The sequence below is a fragment of the Salmo salar genome, chromosome 21, assembly GCF_965601325.2.
Source record: "Salmo salar chromosome 21, fSalSal1, whole genome shotgun sequence".
Taxonomy (NCBI): Eukaryota; Metazoa; Chordata; class Actinopteri; order Salmoniformes; family Salmonidae; genus Salmo; species Salmo salar.
This window is the reverse complement of record NC_138311.1, coordinates 8650138-8667500: the sequence shown is the minus strand read 5'-3', so window position 1 is coordinate 8667500 and position 17363 is coordinate 8650138. Positions and strand designations below refer to the sequence as shown.

Genomic DNA, 17363 nt, shown 5'->3' with positions numbered 1-17363 from the left:
ATGTGGAAAAAGTTAAGGGGTGTGAAAACTTTCTGAAGGCACTGTATGTGCGTTCACACCCACATACAGTGCACAATGTGCGTTCACACCCCTACATAGGACTACATACACAAACAGAGATCCATTTTCCACATTGGGGATGTCATGATGAGAGGTAGTGCATCATAGGGGGTTACGTTCTGGTGCTGCGTAGGGAACGTGGAAAGGTCATCTTGACCTATGCAAGACATGACATTTAATAACGTTTTTAAAAAGCTATAACCAAGATAAAACGAGAGAGAGAAATCAAGATGACAGAGAGAGAGAGAGAGCGAGAGAGAAATCGAGACAACAGGGAGAGAGGGACAGAGAAAGACAGAGAGAGAGAGATGAGCTCCCGCATTTTTCAGCATGTTTTTACAAAAAGACAGATTTAGAGTTAGATAAACTTGGATTTTTTTCGGCAAGGACATATACAGGATACTACCCTCCACAATATAACCTTCACTCCAAATCAAAACTACAAACCTACAACCCCAATTTTGGACAAAATCACCTGGAAGGATTCCTACTACCAAAGATTTCCAAGCTTTACGCAAATGCTCTGGCAAACAAACAACATAAACCTGAAAACACCATCCTACCTGGAACTGAGTGAGTAATGTTTAGTCTGAAGCCACGTTTAAAGCCAAGAAGAAAATACATTACAATTATAAGGACTGAATGCTAAGTTAAGGCTACCAAGCTTGCTAGGACAGAACGTATCTGACTGCAATTTCAATTAGCACTGAGTTGTGAAATGAGAGGTGTCAAAGCCCTTAACTTCTATGGGCTCCCTGCGGGACACAGCCAGTGAAATATCAGGGCGGCAAATTCAAAAACAACAAAATGTCATAATTCAACTTTCTCAAACATATAACTATTTTACACCATTTTAAAGATACACTTCTCCTTGATGTAAGCACATTGTCCGATTTCAAAAAGGCTTTACAGTGAAAGCAAAACATTAGATTATGTTAGGAGAGTACTTAGACAAAAATAATCACACAGCCATATTCCAAGCAAGGACATGTGTCAATAAAACCCAAAACACAGCTAAATGAATCACTAACCTTTGACGATCTTCATCAGATGACACTCCTAGGACATTATGTTATACAATACATGCATGTTTTGTTCGATAAAGTTCATATTTATATCCAAAAACAGCATTTTACATTGGCGCGTGATGTTCAGAAAATGTATTCCCACCAAACCTCCGGTGAATGTGCACATCAATTTACAAAAATACTCATCATAAACATTGACAAATATATAACAATTATTTAAAGAATTATAGATAGAATACTCCTGGATGCAACCGCTGTGTCAGATTTTAAAATATTCTGAGTACATAGCTCAGCCATCACAGCGGGCTATACAGACACCCGCCAAGTTTGGGGCAACCTAAACTCAGAATTAGTATTAGAAATATTGTCTTACCTTTGCTGATCTTCGTCAGAATGCACTCCCGGGACTGCTACTTCCACAAGATATTTTGTTTTTGTTCGAAATAATCTATATTTATGTACAAATACCTCCGTTTTGTTCGTGCGTACAGATCACTTATCCAAAGGCATAACACACGAGCGCGGAACCAGAGACGAAAAGTCAAAATGCTCCATTACCGTACTTAGAAGCATGTCAAACACTGTTTAAAATCGAACTTTATGGTATTTTTAACGCAAAATTGCGATAATATTCCAACCGGACAATAGCATATTGATTCAAGAAGGAAAAGGAGGAACGGTGCGCTCGCGTGACCGCGCATATCCAATCCCTTTGTTGCCAGGCAGTCCACTCAGTAACGGAGCTCCTATTATCTGCCCAGTGACAGGAGAATGCTCAAACCACGTTCTGAAGGCCAATGGAAGCCTTAGGAAGTGCAACGTCACCCCACAGACACTGTAGTTTCGATAGAGAATCAAAAGAACAACTACAATTCTCAGACTTTCCACTTCCTGCTTGGATTGTTCTCAGGTTTTTGCCTGCCATATGAGTTCTGTTATACTCACAGACACCATTCAAACAGTTTTAGAAACTTCAGAGTGTTTTCTATCCAAATCTACTAAGAATATGCATATTCTTGTTTCTGGGCCAGAGTAGTAACCTGTTTAAATTGGGTACGTTTTTCATCCGGCCGTGAAAATACTGCCCCCTACACGCCGCCCTGATATTTCACAGGCTGTGTCTCGCAGCTAGCGTCTCACGTAGCCCATAGAAGTTAAGCCATTTTGCCACAACTTTGAAAGTATGCTTGGGGTCATTGTCCATTTGGAAGACCCATTTGCGACCAAGCTTTAACTTCCTGACTGACGTCTTGAGATGTTGCTTCAATATGTAAATGTAATATATATCCAGATAATTTTCCTACCTCATGGTGCCATCTATTTTGTGAAGTGCACCAGTCCTTCCTGCAGCAAAGCACCCCCACAACATGATGCTGCCACCCCCGTGCTTCACGGTTGGGATGGTGTTTTCCTCAGCTTGCAAGCCTCCCCCTTTTTCCTCCAAACATAATGATGGTCATTATGGCCAAACGGTTCCATTTTTGTTTCATCAGACCAGAGGACATTTCTCGAAAAAGTACGATCTTTGTCCCCATATGCAGTTGCAAACCGTAGTCTGGCTTTTTTTGTGGCGGTTTTGGAGCAGTGGCTTCTTCCTTGCTGAGAGGCCTTTCGGGTTATGTTGATAAAATGTCCTCCTGTGTGCTACCTATATCCCCCCACTAGAATCCCCATACTTTAATGAAGACAGCTTCTCCATCCTGGAGGGGGAAATCAATCATTTCCAGGCCCAGGGACATGTACTAATCTGTGGCAACCTAAATGCCAGAACTGGAACAGAACCTGACACCTTCAGCAAACAGGGGGACAAACATCTAATTGGAGGTGACAGCATTCTCATTCATTAACCAACCGAAACGGGTCACAACTCCTGCATCTCTGTCACATGCTGGGTATGTACATAGTCAATGGTAGGCTTCGAGGGGACTCCTATGGTAGATACACCTATAGCTCATCTCTTGGTAGTAGTACTGTAGACTACTTTATCACTGACCTCAACCCAGAGTCTCTCAGAGCATTCACAGTCAGCCCACTGACACACCTATCAGATCACAGCAAAATCACAGTCTTCTTGAACAGAACAATACTCAATCATGAGGCATCAAAGCCAAAGGAACTGAATAATGTAAAGAAATGCAATAGATGGAAGGAAAGTAGTGTGGAAACCTACCAAAAAAAACATTTAGACAACAACAAATGTAATCACTTTTAGACTTCCCGGACAAAACGTTACACTGTAATAGTGAAGGTGTAAATTTGGCAGTAGAAAATCTAAACAGTATATTTGACCTCTTAGCTTCCCTATCAAATTAAAAATGTCAAACAGAAAACCAAAGAAAATTAATAACAATTACAAATGGTTTGATGAAGAATGCAAAAACCTAAGAATGAAATTGAGAGACCTATCCAACCAAAAACATAGATACACAGAAAACTTGAGCATACGCCATCCCTATGGTGAATCGCTAAAACAATACAGAAATACACTATGGAAAAAGAAGGTACAGCATGTCAGAAATCAGCTTGATGTATGTGACTCTAACCACTTCTGTGAAAACAGTAAACAAACAACAACACGAAGAGTTATCTATGCAAAATGGAGATGTATGGGTAAACCACTTCTCCAATCTTTTTGGCCCTATAACAAAGAACAAACAACAAAAACATATACATGATCAAATACAAATCTTAGAATCAACTACAGTATTAAAGACCAGAACCCACTGGATTCTCCAATTACATTGAATGAACTACAGGACAAAATACAAACCCTCCAACCCAAAAAGGCATGTGGTGTTGATGGTATCCTCAATGAAATTATAAAATATACAGACCACAAATTCCAATTGGCTATACTTAAACTCTTTAACATCATCCTTAGCTCTGGCATCTTCCCCAATATTTAGAACCAAGGACTGATCACCCCAATCCACAAAAGTGGAGACAAATTTGACTCCAGTAACTACTGTGGGATATGCGTCAACAGCAACTTCGGGAAAATCCTCTGCATTATCATTAACAGCAGACCCGTACATTTCCTCAGTGAAAACAATGTACTGAGCAAATGTCAAATGGGCTTTTTACCAAATTACCGTACGACAGACCACGTATTCACCCAACACACCCTAATTGACAAACAAACTAACCAAAACAAAGCAGTCTTCTCATGCTTTGTTGATTTCAAAAAAACTTTTGACTCAATTTAGCATTAGGGTCTGCTATACAAATTGATGTAAAGTGATATTGGGGGAAAATCATACGACATTAGAAATTCCATGTACACAAACAACATGTGTGTGGTTAAAATTGCAAAAATAACACACATTTCTTTCCACCGGGCCGTGGGGTGAGACAGGGATGCAGCTTAAGCTCCACCCTCTTCAACGTACAGTGAGGGAAAAAAGTATTTGATCCCCTGCTGATTTTGTACGTTTGCCCACTGACAAAGAAATTATCAGTCTATAATTTTAATGGTAGGTTTATTTGAACAGTGAGAGACAGAACAACAACAAAAAAATCCAGAAAAACGCATGTCAAAAATGTTATAAAATGAATTGCATTTTAATGAGGGAAATAAGTATTTGACCCCTCTGCCAAACATGACTTAGTACTTGGTGGCAAAACCCTTGTTGGCAATCACAGAGGTCAGAAGATTCTTGTAGTGAAGTTGTCCTGTCCCCTTAGCTGAAAAACACCCCCAAAGCATAATGTTTCCACCTCCATGTTTGACGGTGGGGATGGTGTTCTTGGGGTCATAGGCAGCATTCCTCCTCCTCCAAACACGGCGAGTTGAGTTGATGCCAAAGAACTCCATTTTGGTCTCATCTGACAACAACACTTTCACCCAGTTGTCCTCTGAATCATTCAGATGTTCTTTGGCAAACTTCAGACGGGCATGTATATGTGCTTTCTTGAGCAGGGGGACCTTGCGGGCGCTGCAGGATTTCAGTCCTTCACGGCGTAGTGTGTTACCAATTGTTTTCTTGGTGACTATGGTCCCAGCTGCCTTGAGATCATTGACAAGATCCTCCCGTGTAGTTCTGGGCTGATTCCTCACCGTTCTCATGATCATTGCAACTCCACGAGGTGAGATCTTGCATGGAGCCCCAGGCCGAGGGAGATTGACAGTTCTTTTGTGTTTCTTCCATTTGCGAATAATCGCACCAACTGTTGTCACCTTCTCACCAAGCTACTTGGCGATGGTCTTGTAGCCCATTCCAGCCTTGTATAGGTCTACAATCTTGTCCCTGACATCCTTAGAGAGCTCTTTGGTGTTGGCCATGGTGGAGAGTTTGGAATCTGGTTGATTGATTGCTTCTGTGGATAGGTGTCTTTTATACAGGTAACAAGCGGAGATTAGGAGCACTCCCCAGAAATCTTTCTGATTGAGAGGGTGTCAAATGCTTATTTCCCTCATTTTTTTCTGGATTTTTTTGTTGTAATTCTCACTGTTCAAATAAACCTACCATTAAAATTATAGAGTGATCATGTCTTTGTCAGTGGGCAAACGTACAAAATCAGCAGGGGATCAAATACTTTTTTCCCTCACTTTATATATCAACGAATTGGTGAGGGTACTAGAGCTGTGTGCAGCACCCGGCCTCACCCTACTAGAATCCGAAGTCAAATGTCTACTATTTGCTGATGATCTGGTGCTTCTGTCCCCAACCGAGGAGGGCCTACAGCAGCACCTAGATCTTCTGCACAGATTCTGTGAGACCTGGGCACTGACAATAAATCTCAGTAAGACAAAAATAATGGTGTTCCAAAAATGGTCCAGTTGCCAGGACAACAAATACAAATTCCATCTAGACACCATTGCCCAAGAGCAGGGTTTCCCAAACTCTGTCCTCGGGACCCCAAGGAGTACACATTTTGTTTTTTGCCCTAGCACTACACAGCTGATTTAAATAATCAACTAATCATCAAGCTTTCATAATCGAATCAGCTGTGTATTGTTAGGGCAAAAAACAAAACGTGCATGTCCCATTGCCCTTTATGGTTGTGAGGTCTGGGGTCCGCTCACCAACCAAGAATTCACAAAATGGGACAAACACCAAATTGAGACTCAGCAGGCAGAATTCTGCAAAAATATCCTCTGTGTACAATGTAAAACACCAAATAATGCACGAAGAGCAGAATTAGGCCTATTCCCTCTAATTATCAAAATCAAGAATTGAGCCGTTAAATTCTACAACCACTTATTCATTAACCACTTAAAAGGAAGCCTTCAAACATTCCATAACAAAGCCATCACCTACAGAGAGATGATCCTTGAGAAGAGTCCCCTAAGCAAGCTGTTCACAAGCACAAACAGACCTCACAGAGCCCCAGGACAGCAACACAATTAGACCCAACCAAATCATGAGAAAACAAAAAGATAATTACTTGACACATTGGAAAGAACTAACAAAAAAACAGAGCAAACTATAATGTTATTTGGTCCTAAACAGAGAGAACACAGTGGCAGAATACCTGACCACTGTGACTGACCCAAATTTAAGGAAAACTTTGAGTGCGTACAGACTCAGTGAGCATAGCCTTGCTATTGAGAAAGGCCGACATAGGCAGACCTGGCTCTCAAGAAAAAACAGGCTATGTGCAGAGAGAGAGAGCGAGAGAGAGAGAGAGAGAGAAAGAGAGGAGAGAGAGAGAGACACTGTCTGTGAAGGTCAATTACAGAAGGCACAGTTATGAGGTTGTGTCCAGTCAGTTTACTTTCACTTTCATTTATCTTCCAATAAACCTCTGAATTCAATGCAGTTTAATCAAATTCACATTGCTTCTGTAGCAAACGACACGCATGCGTTTTACGACTCGCTCACATTAGTACATTAGGCCCTCACACTTCCCCATTATTCTTAATGCACACATTTAATTTAAAGGGATAGTTCACCCAAATTACAAAATTATATATTGGTTTCCTTTCCCTGACAGCAGATATAACTGAAATCAATGCTTTGTTTTCGCTGGCAATGTTTCCTCACGCTAACTTTTTAGCATTTGTGACACAAATCCCATTCAAGTAATGGGACCGATATTAGCATTTTTCACGCATCATGTTCAAAACATCTATAAGTGACTTTGTTGACCTTCACAATTAATTTTAGTTACTTTCGTATGATTTGGACATGATGCACAAAAAAATATAATATTTGAACCAACATTTGAATGCGATTTGTGCCACAAATGCTAAAGCATTAGCATGTGGAAACAGTGCCAAGGAAACTTAAGCAAAGCATGGATTGCTGTCATATGTTGTCATTAAACTGCATACAGGGTAAGGAAACCAATGTGTCTTTTTGTAATTTCGGTGAACGAACCCTTTAATTTATTTATACAGGGAACAAATAGTTAAAATACCAAGTGTTCAAAAGAACAGGCCGAAGACCAATCTATGTATTTTGAAAATATTGCATTCAGGTACTATACTACATTACCATTCATTTATAGCACCTTTTGTTCACAGTGTATAGGCTAATTTGTGCTTCATTATAGAAATGGTGTCTCCCCATATCCACATTCCAGGCTGCTTAATCGAATTTCTGTTAATTAGTGAATTCTGTTTTTAATGGTTTGCGTAATTAATCCCTAGGTGCATTGGTTTTACAGTGTCAGAGATGCAAATTATAGAATGCGGTACAGAATATTTAGAATACGAACATAATAGCTCTTTTCTATACTTAGGTACCAACCATTTTATATGTATCAATGAAGTAGAAGATCAACAGGAGTTGTAATATAATGCATTATATTGATGTTTATTGATGTCCTTTATTGACTGTTGAGGGAATCATTTTCCTTTACATTCTTATAGAAACTATTTGAGTCATTAATTTAGCGGATTTCTACCACTTATACGTATTTATTTATATATGCCATTTAGCATAAGCTTTTATCCAAAGCAACTTACAGTCATGCTTGCATACATTTTACATATGGGTGGCCCCGGGAATCGAACCCACAACCCTGGCGGTGCAAAGGTTTGAACATGTGCGCTCTGGTAAAAATATAAACCCAACATGCAACAATTTAAAAGATTTTACTGACTTACAGTTCATATAAGGAAATCAGTCAATTGAAATGAATTCATTAGGACCTAATCTATGGATTTCGCATGACTGGGAATACAGATATGCATCTGTTGGTCACAGATACCTTTAAAAAAAAGTAGGGGCGTGGATCAGAAAACCAGTCAGTATCTGGTGTGACCACCATTTGCTTCATGCAGCGCAACACATCACCTTCACATGTGGGCTGTGGAATGTTGTCCCACTCCTCTTCAATGGCTGTGCGAAGTTGCTGGGTATGACGGAAACTGGAACACACTGTCGTACACGTCGACCCAGAGCATCCCAAACATGCTCAATAGATGACATGTCTGGTGAGTATGCAGGCCATGGAAGAACTGGGACATTTTTAGCTTCCAGGAATTGTGTGCAGATCCTTGTGACATGGGGCTGTGCATTATGATGCTGTAACATGAGGTGATGTCGGCGGATGACTGGCACGACAATGGGCCTTAGGATCTCGTCACGGTATCTCTGTGCATTCAAATTGCCATCGATAAAATGCAATTGCATTCGTTTTCCATAGCTTATGCCTTTCCATACCATAACCCCACTGCCACCATGGGGCACTCTGTTCACAACGTTGACATCAGCAAACCACTCACCCACAGGACGCCATTCACGTGATCTGCGGTTGTGAGGCAGTTGGATGTACTGCAAAATTCTCTAAAACGATGTTGGAGGTGGCTTATGGTAGATAAATGAACATTCATTTCTCTGGCAACAGCTCAGGTGGAAATTCCTGCAGTCAGCATGCCAATTGAACACTCCCTCAAAATGTTATTGTCCCTAGCACAAGGTGCACCTGTGTATTGATTGTGCTGTTTAATCAGCTTCTTGATATTCCACACATGTCAGGTAGATGGATTATCTTGGCAAAGGAGAAATGCTCACTAACAGGGATGTAAACAAATGTGTGCCCCAAAAAAATGAGAAATAAGCTTTTTGTGCATATGGAAAATGTCTGGGATCTTTTATTTCAGCTCATGAAACACGGGACCAACAATTTACATGCTGCATTTATATTTTTGTTCAGTGTATTTTGTTATCTTGTATTTGCTGACTTTTCTCTATGTACTTGCATATCATTGACCGCGCCACTAGGTGGCAATGAAGGCTATCACATTTTTTATAACAAGCATTTCCAAAGCAATTCAATACCCTTTTCCCTAGTTAGTTCCCTTTTTGACTTGTTGATTTCCCTTCAAGTATATGAGCAACCAAAAGATAAAAGCAACTGAGGGTCAATAAATCAGAACTATTTCTTTATTATGAAAAAAAAACTGTTTTCGGCATTAAACCCTTGGATAATGAACATAAAACAAATGGCTTACAGTACTCTCTTTCTCTCTATCTCTCTCTCTAATGTTATACCTCCTCCCCTCTCTCTGTCTCTCTCTCTCCTTTCTCTCTCCTCTACTCCACTTCCTGTCTGGACAGGAAGTGCCCGCGGAGCAACAGGGTCAATCGGCAGAAGCAGAATGCCACCCACTACAGCTCGGAGAACACCATGCGCGCCTCCACCCGCCTCATCTGACTGAGCCGCCCCGCGATGGGGGAAACCCTGAGACCCGCTTCTCTCTGAGTTCAAGTTGCCCCGTAGACACAGATCTAGGATCAGCTTCACCCTTCTTGTACTTCCCTACAATCCCAACCTGAATGAACTATAAAGGATTGGGTGGTGGGAGGGGGACGAAATGCAAAACTGACCTTAGATCAGCCTCTAGGGGCAACTTCATCCTTCTGGAGACCAGCGCTTTGCCCCGACACCAATGATGATGCATTGAACAATGGGCTTTGGGGGTGAGGATACAGGGTCAGTGTGTTGGGGGTTGGTGTGTTGAGGGGGGGGGGGGGGTATTGAAGTGGGTTAGCTGATGTTCGTGGGGGATGTTGGTTGTTTTTAGGGGGAGAAGCAATGGGGGGTTGGGAGGGGGAGGGGGGCTACACGTGATGCCTTGCACCTGTGGTATAGGTCACCGGAGAGGAAACTATGGTACTACAGTACAGCTCTATTTGGTTATGTATTACTGATCTATTTCCAATAGTTATTACATTGTCTTGGTGGGGTATTTTTTCTGTAATGTAAATAAATAATTTATATCACAAAAGTAACTTTGGCCCATCTTTAAAATATCGCTGTTGGGTGTCAATTTTCACATTTACAGTTAAGATAACATCACTCAGGAGGAAACGGTGGGGTAGGTTTGTCTGAGATGAAAGGTGTATTTACAGATCTTCACTTTGGAATCTATCAATTATAGTGGGCCACAGGTGGGTAAACACCCCGGCAATCAGTGACATTAATTGATCAATTAACTATCAGATAGAAAAGAAAACCTGAACTCCAACATTGTGGAACATTGCGAATAGAAATGTGATGAAATGTGTGTTACAGCTGACAAGACATGATGACTCTTCATTCAGAATGTCAGAGAGGCATGTTTGTTCTACATAACCTATTTATATCTGAATATTCCATAACGTTGTGCCTTCCTGAACATGCCCCAGTAGGACTTTGGCCCTTGAGGACTGTAATTGATGGTGAGGAGCTGTCTTGCCATGAGGAGGTACTATTTCAACATATGCCTACCCTATACAAGAGAACTGAGTTAGAGTAGCTAAGTTATAGTAGCCGTACCTGATGAGCTATGGCAGGTGATGTCTTTTCTATGCATCACACACAGACACACACACACACATACACACACTTTATATACACAGCTGACAGATTTCAAATATCATACAGGTAACTTTACAAGTCTGATATTGTGTTCAAGATCGTCAAGTTGTCAAATGCATAATTTTTCATTGTACACACCACGGTGGAGAAATATTCGATGTGGTCTTACTGACCAGGTTCTATTGTGTTCAAAGTTAAGCTGACCTGACTAGAATGATAGTCAGGGTCACGCAAAGGCTACACCACCAGACTGCAGGATTCTACACAAATTCCACAGACACAGCGGGGGGTAACTTCCCAGTTCACCCCACAGACGAGCATGTGGAGTCCTCTATCTTCCTGTACTCTCCCCTCATTTTTCCAGCTTCGGGGGGTAAGGGTGGAGCAGAAAACTCAGAGTGTCTGCATGTCTGCCCAGATATACACCATAGGAATGTTATCATTCTGGGACCAGGATTCCACCAACAGATTTATGTTGTTTAGTTTTCACTTCAGGAAGGTCAACAGTGTTCAATTAGATGTTTGTCCTCGTCACAGGTTACATAAATGACTGATTGCAATGATTGTTGTGTAATGAAACACTTTACCCATAGGATGTGGTTAATCCTAACAATCTGATTCTGTGAGAGAGAGAAAATGTCTGAGAAATTAAATATTTATCATGGTACGTGAGCGTTCCATCTCAAATTCAAAATGAATCCAACTTTATTTAAATTACCTTTAAATCAAAGACTGGATAAATGAAGATAGTTCACTCAGATTGCTTACTATTGAAAAAAATGGTCAGTTCCTGTCTACTCTCTGGGCTAGGTGGGACGTTAGCGTCCCACTCTATTCAACAGCCAGTGGAATCTCGTGGCGCGAAATACAAATACCTCAAAAATGCTATAACTTCAATTTCTCAAACATATGACTATTTTACACCATTTGAAAGATAAGACTCTCGTTAATCCAACCACGTTGTCTGATTTCAAAAAGGCTTAAAAGCGAAAGCAAAACATTAGATTATGTCAGGAGAGTACCCTGCCACAAATAATCACACAGCCATTTTCAAAGCAAGCATATATGTCACAAAAACCAAAACCACAGCTAAATGCAGCACTAACCTTTGATGATCTTCATCAGATGACACTCCTAGGACATTATGTTATACAATACATGCATGTTTTGTTCAATCAAGTTCATATTTATATCAAAAAACAGCTTTTTACATTAGCATGTGATGTCCAGAATTAGCATACCCACCGAAAACTTCCGGTGAATTTACTAAATTACTCATGATAAACGTTGACAAAATACACAACAATTATTTTAAGAATTATAGATACAGAACTCCTTTATTCAAACGCTATGTCAGATTTTAAAATAGATTTTCGGCAAAAGCACATTTTGCAATATTCTGAGTACATAGCTCAGCCATCATGGCTAGCTAATTTGACACCCACCAAGTTTGGGGCAACCTAAACTCAGAATTACTATTAGAAAAATGTGATTACCTTTGCTGTTCTTCGTCAGAATGCACTCCCAGGACTTCGTGCTTTCAGGTCACTATCCGAAGGGTAATACGCGAGCGCATTTCGTGACATAAAATTTCAAAATATTCCATTACCGTACTTAGAAGCATGTCAAACGCTGTTCAAAATCAATTTTTATCCTATTTTTCTCATAAAATAGCGATAATATTCCAACCGGACAACGTTGTATTCATTCAAAGAGGAAAATAAAAATATGGCGATGTCTCGTGACCGCGCATCTCCAGTCTCACTGTCCCCAGGCAGACCACTTACAAACTCTGCTGCTGTACTTTGTCCAGAGACAGGAGACACGTCATTCTGCTTTCTGAAGGCTTTAGAGAGCCAATGGAATCCTTAGAAAGTGTCACATAATAGCACAGATTCTGTAATTTCGATAGAGATGCAACAGAAGGACTACAAATTGTCAGACAGGCCACTTCCTGCATGGAATCTTCTCAGGTTTTTGCCTGCCATATGAGTTCTGTTATACTCACAGACACCATTCAAACCGTTTTAGAAACTTTAGAGTGTTTTCCATCCAAATCTAGTAATTATATACATATTCTCGTTTCTGGGCAAGAGTAGTAACCAGATTAAATCGGGTATGTTTTTTATCCGGCCGTGAAAATACTGCCCCCTATCCCAGACAGGTTAAGGGGGTGGGACTCCATAGACATCAATGCGATAGCAGCTGGGTCTAGTCTACTTAGTTCATAGACATCCATTGAAACAGAACAAATGAGGGAGTGGGATATCTCGCTTCCTTTTCCATCTCTGTTTAAATGTTTTCTCAGTCCTTAAAGCCCCATTTATATATTATGCTAACATGCATCCTTTGTCCTGATCTTGTCCACATTCTGATTGTGCCCACATTTTTAGACAGATGTAGACAATTAAAAATGCTTTGAGATTTCATTGTGATCTGATCTTCCTGACCAACTGGAGGTAGGCACAATCAGAATGTGGACAATGAAGAGTGCTTTAGTCATGGTGGTCATCGATTTGAATGCAACATACATTTCATGTGAAAATCTGTCAGTAATTGCTTGTGGGTTATAATGTGTGATTTTTAAAGTGATGTTTTTCATATCACTAGTCTGATATCCAATTTCTGATAATGTTCTGCTATATTTGGATTTAAAATGTGTCATTACGTTGAACATTTGCATCCATTTGCATGACCCTAGTTTACACGAGAGGGGTGTGAGCGTGTCTGTGCGTGCATGCATGTGAGGCTATAAAGACCAAAAATGGATGAATTCGTGATGACTCGAGGAGCCCTTAAAAGGAGGCAATGAAGGGAGGCACCCTCTGTCAAATTGAAGTAGTATATAGGGATTAGTCCTGGGTTGTCTGGAGTGGGTAATGGCCCTTTCACCCAGGCTCCTCATCTCCCAGATGGCCCCATGTGTTTACTCCGGTCTAGACAGAGACAGACCGCACACACACATGTACATCCACAAACACACACATGAACACACACATGCACACGCAAGAAAACACACCCCTCTCCCCAAAATCACACACCTTGTCCCGTTCCATCTCATTCTGAAGCCAGTAAACCATAGAATCCGGTGGTCAGCTGAAAACTATGCATACCCAACTCCAGCATCCCACGGGTAGGCCTACAGTGGATGCATTCAAATGGTACATTATCCCTATATAGTGCACAACTTTTGACCAGACCCCAATGCGCCCTGGTCAAAAGAAGTGCACTATATAGGGTGACAATTGGGAAGCTGAGGGTATAAGAACAACATATCAACTTTCCTACCAGCATCCTTCCTGTGGTTTCATTAAATTGTGCCCTTCCACGGACTTTTTATCAACACAAACAACAACCTTGAAACCGTATACTTGAATGAATCGACCCATTACCTTCAGAATTGTGATCGACCAACTCGATTCGGTCTTATGTAGCAACATTTGAAATTGTGCTTTTTACATTGGATGAAAGTACAGACTCAGAGGTAGAAAATGGTATATTATACACCACAGTTGAGGAACAATTGTAAAGTAATTCTGTTTTGAAAGTTGATAAGCTGGTAACCCCACTTTTGAGAAAATGGCCCTTGAATAATTTGGTACACCTACTGGGAAAGCTCTTCTTTGTCTACACCCATTCAGCTTTGTTCACACCCTCTTAAGCCTAAGCCCCACCCATCTCTTTAAGGATGCACATTTTTGGAATTTGGTATTTTATTAGGATCCCCATTAGCTGTTGTCAAAGCAGTAGCTACTCTTCCTGGGTTCCACACCAAACATGAAACATGACATAATACAGAACATTAATAGACAAGAACAGCTCAAGGACAGAACTACATCAATTAAGGCCATGTGCTAAACATAGTGACTACTGCAGTGCACAACAAAAGGATTCAAGACTAAAGGCTGGTTTATACTACGTCTATCGACATGTCTGTAGACAGTTGTTGCAGTGATATCATGAACGTTCTATTGTCGTCCAACATCAAATTTGTTGTTGACGTTGTGAAACAGTATGAACACAAAAACAACAGGCAGCATTACATCAGCATCCTGGTGGTCCAAAATAACCTTAACACCAATAAACCCATCCATTTGAAAATGAATTTAGTATATGCCAATATAGAAAACCATGTAACTCAAAGCAACTTTCTAAAAGAAATGTTGGTGCGTTTCCAGCTTGTTAGCTAGCTAGCTAACATTAGGTTAGTTCAAATAAGACTATATCATATACAGTTGAAGTCTGAAGTTTACATACACCTTAGCCAAATACATTTAAACTCAGTTTTTCACAATTCCTGACATTTAATCCTAGTAAAAATTCACTGTCTTAGGTCAGTTAGGATCACCACTTTATTTTAAGAATGTGAAATGTCAGAATAATAGAATAATAGTAGAGAGAATTATTTATTTCAGCTTTAATTTCTTTCATCACATTCCCAGTGGGTCAGAAGTTTACATACACTCAATTAGTATTTGGTAGTATTGCCTTTAAATTATTTAACTTGGGTCAAACGTTTTGGGTAGCCTTCCACAAGCTGTTTAAAGGCACAGTCAACTTAGTATATGTAAACTTCTGACGCACTGGAATTGTGATAGAGTGAATTATACGTTAAATAATCTGTCTGTAAACAATTGTTGAAAAAATGACTTGAGTCATGCACAAAGTGAATATCCTAACTGACTTGCCAAAACTTTAGTTTGTTAACAAGAAATGTGTGGAGTGGTTGAAAAACAAGTTTTAATGACTCCACCTAAGTGTGTGTAAACTTCCAACTTCAACTGTAACTATTAAGACCCTTTGCTATGCGACTCGAATTTGAGCTCAGGTGCATTCTGTTTCCATTGATCATCTGTGAGATGTTTCTACAACTTGATTGGAGTCCAATTGTGATCAATTCAGTTGATTGGACATGATTTGGAAAGGCACACAACTGTCAAAATAAGGTCCCACAGTTGACAGTGCATGTCAGAGCAAAAACCAAGCCAACACCAAAAGAACGACCGATCAACAAAACAGTCTGGCAAGGCACAAGGCTAAACACAGAACAATCTCGCACAAATGACAAACACAAACACACCCTAATATATGGGACTCTCAATCAAAGGCAAATAGACAACACCTGCCTTCAACTGAGAGCCCCAACCCCAATTAACCAAACATAGAAACAGACACACTAGACTAAACATAGAATACATGAAAATCAAACAGTGCCCAAAAACCCCGGAATACTTAAATCAAATGCCCCTTCAATAAACACACCACCCCGAACCACATAAAACGAATACCCTCTGCCACGTCCTGACCAAACTACAATGACAATTAACCCTTATACTGGCCAGGACGTGACACAGGCTATGAGGGGTGGGCAGTCCTCTTCTGACTGTGCCGGGTGGAGATTATAACAGAACATGGCCAAGATGTTCAAATGTTCATAAATGACCAGCATGGTCAAATAATAATAATCACAGTAGTTGTCGAGGGTGCAACAAGTCAGCACCTCAAGAGTAAATGTCAGTTGGCTTTTCATAGCCGATCATTGAGAGTATCTCTACCACTCCTGCTGTCTCTAGAGAGTTGAAAACAGCAGGTCTGGGACAGGTAGCACGTCCCGTGAACAGGTCAGGGTTCCATAGCCGCATGCAGAACAGTTGAAACTGGAGCAGCAGCACGGCCAAGTGGACTGGGGACAGCAAGGAGTCATCATGTCAGGTAGTCCTGAGGCATGGTCCTAGGGCTCAGGTCCTCCGAGAGAGAGAAAGAAAGAAAGAGAGAAAGAGAGAATTAGAGAGAGCATACTTAAATTCACACAGGACACCGGATAACACAGGAGAAATACTCCAGATATAACAGACTGACCCTAAACCCCCGACACATAAACTACTGCAGCATATATACTGGAGGCTGAGACAGGAGGGGTCAGGAGACACTGTGGCCCCATCCAATGATACCCCCGGACAGGGCCAAACAGGAAGGATGTAACCCCACCCACTTTTCCAAAGCACGGCCCCCACACCACTAGAGGGATATCTTCAACCACCAACTTACCATCCTGAGACAAGGCCGAGTATAGCCCACAAAGATCTCCACCACGGCACAACCCAAGGGGGGGCGCCAACCCAGACAGGAAGACCACGTCAGTGACTCAACTCACTGAAGTGACGCACCCCTCCTAGGGACGGCATGGAAGAACACCAATAATCCAGTGACTCAGCCCCTGTAATAAGGTTAGAGGCAGAGAATCCCAGTGGAGAGAGGGGAACCGGCCAGGCAGAGACAGCAAGGGCGGTTCGTTGCTCCAGAGCCTTTCCGTTCACCTTCACACTCCTGGGCCAGACTACACTGAATCATAGGACCCACTGAAGAGATGAGTCTTCAGTAAAGACTTAAAGGTTGAGACCGAGTCCGTATCTGTCACATGGGTAGGCAGACCATTCCATAAAAATGGAGCTCTATAGGAGAAAGCCCTGCCTCCAGCTGTTTGCTTAGAAATTCTAGGGACAATTAGGAGGCCTGCGTCTT

At 41.1% G+C, this 17363-nt stretch overlaps 1 protein-coding gene across 1 annotated transcript in view; it reads left to right on the top strand.

Moving 5' to 3' along the window:
* Positions 1-10269, top strand: part of tmeff2a (transmembrane protein with EGF-like and two follistatin-like domains 2a) — a 196949-nt gene extending 186680 nt beyond the window's left edge. Inside the window, exon 10 of the mRNA XM_014163911.3 lies at positions 9599-10269. Within this exon, the coding sequence (XP_014019386.1) occupies positions 9599-9695 (97 nt within the window). The 3' untranslated portion in view covers positions 9696-10269. The remainder of the gene's footprint in view (positions 1-9598) is intronic.
* The last annotated feature ends 7094 nt before the right edge of the window (positions 10270-17363 follow it).